Raw genomic sequence first — 3,134 nt, forward strand, 5'->3', positions numbered from 1 at the left:
AGACTCTGTATACAACTGGGAGTCTCCCGCAGAATGCGGGAGGGTAGGCAAGTATGGAAAACACCCACCATGCATGGTATACTGAATGCAAAAATAGATACGTTAGATGGTAAGCGCTTGGGACACTGGGACCTTATAGCTCTCATCAATCAGGGCAAATCTGTTGTCGGCACACTGTAATAATTCACTAAGGGGTTTATTTACTAAGCCTTGGATGTAGATAAAGTTGCTGGAGATAAAGTACCAGCCAATCAGCTCCTAACTGTCATTATTCACACAGCCTGTGGCATAGCAGTTAGGAGCTGATTGGCTGGTACTTTATCTCCAGCAACTTTATCTCCATCCAAGGCTTAGTAAATAGACCCCTAAAAGCCTTATGAGGCTGTATGAGGGGGCACAAATCTGGCAGACCAGTCAGCCCCCCCCCCCCCCCCCCCCCCCCCTTCCACTATCTGTTACCATCTTATTCATGGATGGCTCTTATGTGTCTGCTGGTAACAGTAGTATATGGCGCCACCTACTGGCTGAGCATAAAATAGGCATGGAAAGCTGAGTCCTAATTCTCTGCCCGTTATATACATTTATCACTTTGCGTCTCACGTGTTTTCCTGTGTTTCTCCCTTAGTTACCCATTTCCTGATACAATGGCCGGAATCACAAGGAAGAACCTAATGTATGTGTCTGTCTTACTGACTGCCGCCTTTCTACTGGGATATTTTACTAACCCTTTCAATACTTCGTTGGATCACTGGAGACCTCCGTGTACCTGCTGTGATCGTAGACTGACCACTGATACTATTACCCCACTGCGAGACAACCGGACATTTATCATAGCTCCATATTTCGAACACAGAATTCAAGATAAACGCGCAGTGCGTATCCTCAGCATTATTCACCATAAAGAGGTAAAGGAGCTATACTGCTGGTTTTGTTGTACCGTAAACAAATATGTTATGGTCTCCCAGGCCCAGATAGACATACTACGTCATCGGTTCGGCTTTCCCTATGGCGCAACGAACCTGGTCTGTATGGAACCACCAGGCTGCTATGCCAAGTACCTATCTGTCCATACATCTCCTACAGGAAACATGACGCAATTACCCCTGTTCCAAATACAAAATCAGGACATGAGACCATTTTCCGCCAACTTCACGGTCTGCATTTCCACCATGTTTGGGAATTACAGTAACGTCTTACAGTTCATACAGACCATGGAGATGTACCGGATACTGGGGGCTCAACGGGTCATGATCTACCTTAATAACTGCAGCCCACAGGTGGGAAAAGTCATTCAGTACTACATTGCAGAAGGTATTGTAGAGGTGATACCATGGCCAATTCAGCAGTACCTGAGAACGTCTCGAAAATGGAACTATTTTATGGATGCCAAGGATATTGGGTATTATGGTCAAGTGACAGCACTCAATGACTGTATCTATCGGAACATGTACCGGAGTAAGTTTGTTCTGCTTAATGATATTGACGAAATAATTCTGCCAATCAAATACCAGACATGGGACAGCCTGATGGAAAGTCTCCAGCAACAGAACCCGGGAGTTGGGGTTTTTCTCTTTCTAAATCATGTGTTCCCTCAAACCGTCACCACTGATGGAAACTTCTCCAACATTTCATCTTGGAAGAGTTTGCCGGGGACCAATATACTGCAGCATGTTCACCGCGAGCCACGTAGACCGGGCTATTTATATAACGAAAAAATGATTGTGGATCCTAGGAAGGTATATCAGACATCTGTACACAATGTTCTAAATTCTACTGGGGGTTCAAAAGTAGTCCCTGCAAAGACAGCCCTGCTTTACCATTGCAGAGACCCTCGTCAGAACTTATCTGACACATCTTTAATTGAAGATAAAACTATTTGGAGATATAATGCTTCATTGATCAGAAACATTAATAAGGCGCTGAGCCAAGTAGACTTACAGTCATAAAACACCAAGGAAAGGGTCGTTCTAGTCTATGGCCATACTCTTATGCCCATGTCACCACCGCTGCCTAATACTCTGCTGCTCCAATTGTCACCATTAGTTTACAGTCATCCGCTCATCAACACCGGCACTCCACTCTGACCTATTTTCATAGACAAACTCAAGGGGCCTTTCTAGTCGCCCAGAAAACCCCATCTTCTGGCATCAGCTCAAATCCTGACTGCAATAGTGGTGATATGTAAAACGATTGTACTATAATTGCAGCCAGAACATGCAATATAAGAGACAGAATGACGCTTCTACATATGCCTAGTGGCAGCATCCTCTTTTACCATATCTGCTGCTCAATCAGCGCACTGGAACAGAGAGTAGCTGCCAGCAAGAAGAGACAGGCCTCTTACCCTGAGGTGGAAGAATGTGTGGTTGGAGAACTCAGGGCCTAATTCAGACCTGGATGCTGCTACAACGGTGGTCGCAGGCTGAAGCACGGTGAGGTGTGGGCACACGCAGCAGCCACACTGTGCGTGCGCATACAGGGGGTAATTCAGAGTTGATTGCAGCAGCAAGTTTGTTAGCAGTTGGGCAAAACCATGTGCACTGCTGGTGGGGCAGATATAACATGTGCAGAGAGAGTTAGATTTGGGTGGGTTATATTGTTTCTGTGCAGGGTAAATACTGGCTGCTTTATTTTCACACTGCAATTTAGATTTCAGTTTGAACACACCCCACCCAAATCTAACTCTCCCTGCACATGTTACATCGGCCCCCCCGTGCAGTGCACATGGGCCCTCATTACAAGTTGATCGCTAACTGCCGTTGTTCACTGCGTAGCAATCAGTGAAAAAAACGGCTAATCGGCGCATGCGTATGCACCGCAATGCGCACGTGCGTCGTACGGGTACGAAGTCCTTTGTGGTTTTGCACAGGTTCTAGTGACGATACCAATCGCACAGCCGAACGCTAGGAGATTGAAAGGAAGTGGGAGTTTCTGGGTGGCAACTGACCATTTTCTGGGAGTGTTTGGAAAAACGCAGGCGTGGCCGGGCGTTTGCTGGGCGGGTATTTAACATCATTACCGTGAGACACAGAAAAAGGAAAGAAGACTCTTTTGTGGGTGCACTTTTGATTTAGAAAAATATTACTAGAAATATTTTAAATAAGAACGAAAAAATTTATTACAATGTATTAAAT

The 3,134-nt window shown here is 45.5% G+C and overlaps 1 protein-coding gene across 1 annotated transcript; it reads left to right on the forward strand.

Moving 5' to 3' along the window:
• Positions 1-644: 644 nt before the first annotated feature.
• LOC135011387 (beta-1,4-galactosyltransferase galt-1-like) lies at positions 645-1,946 on the forward strand. The gene has a single exon (XM_063952455.1). The coding sequence runs from the start codon at positions 645-647 to the stop codon at positions 1,944-1,946; it is 1,302 nt and encodes a 433-aa protein (XP_063808525.1).
• The last annotated feature ends 1,188 nt before the right edge of the window (positions 1,947-3,134 follow it).

This window comes from Pseudophryne corroboree, unplaced genomic scaffold (genome assembly GCF_028390025.1).
Source record: "Pseudophryne corroboree isolate aPseCor3 unplaced genomic scaffold, aPseCor3.hap2 scaffold_2432, whole genome shotgun sequence".
NCBI classification, from domain to species: Eukaryota; Metazoa; Chordata; class Amphibia; order Anura; family Myobatrachidae; genus Pseudophryne; species Pseudophryne corroboree.

What these genes read in the sequence shown, in the direction of transcription:
- LOC135011387 (XM_063952455.1), top strand. Translation starts at nt 645, where the DNA reads ATGGCCGGAATCACAAGGAAGAACCTAATGTATGTGTCTGTCTTACTG.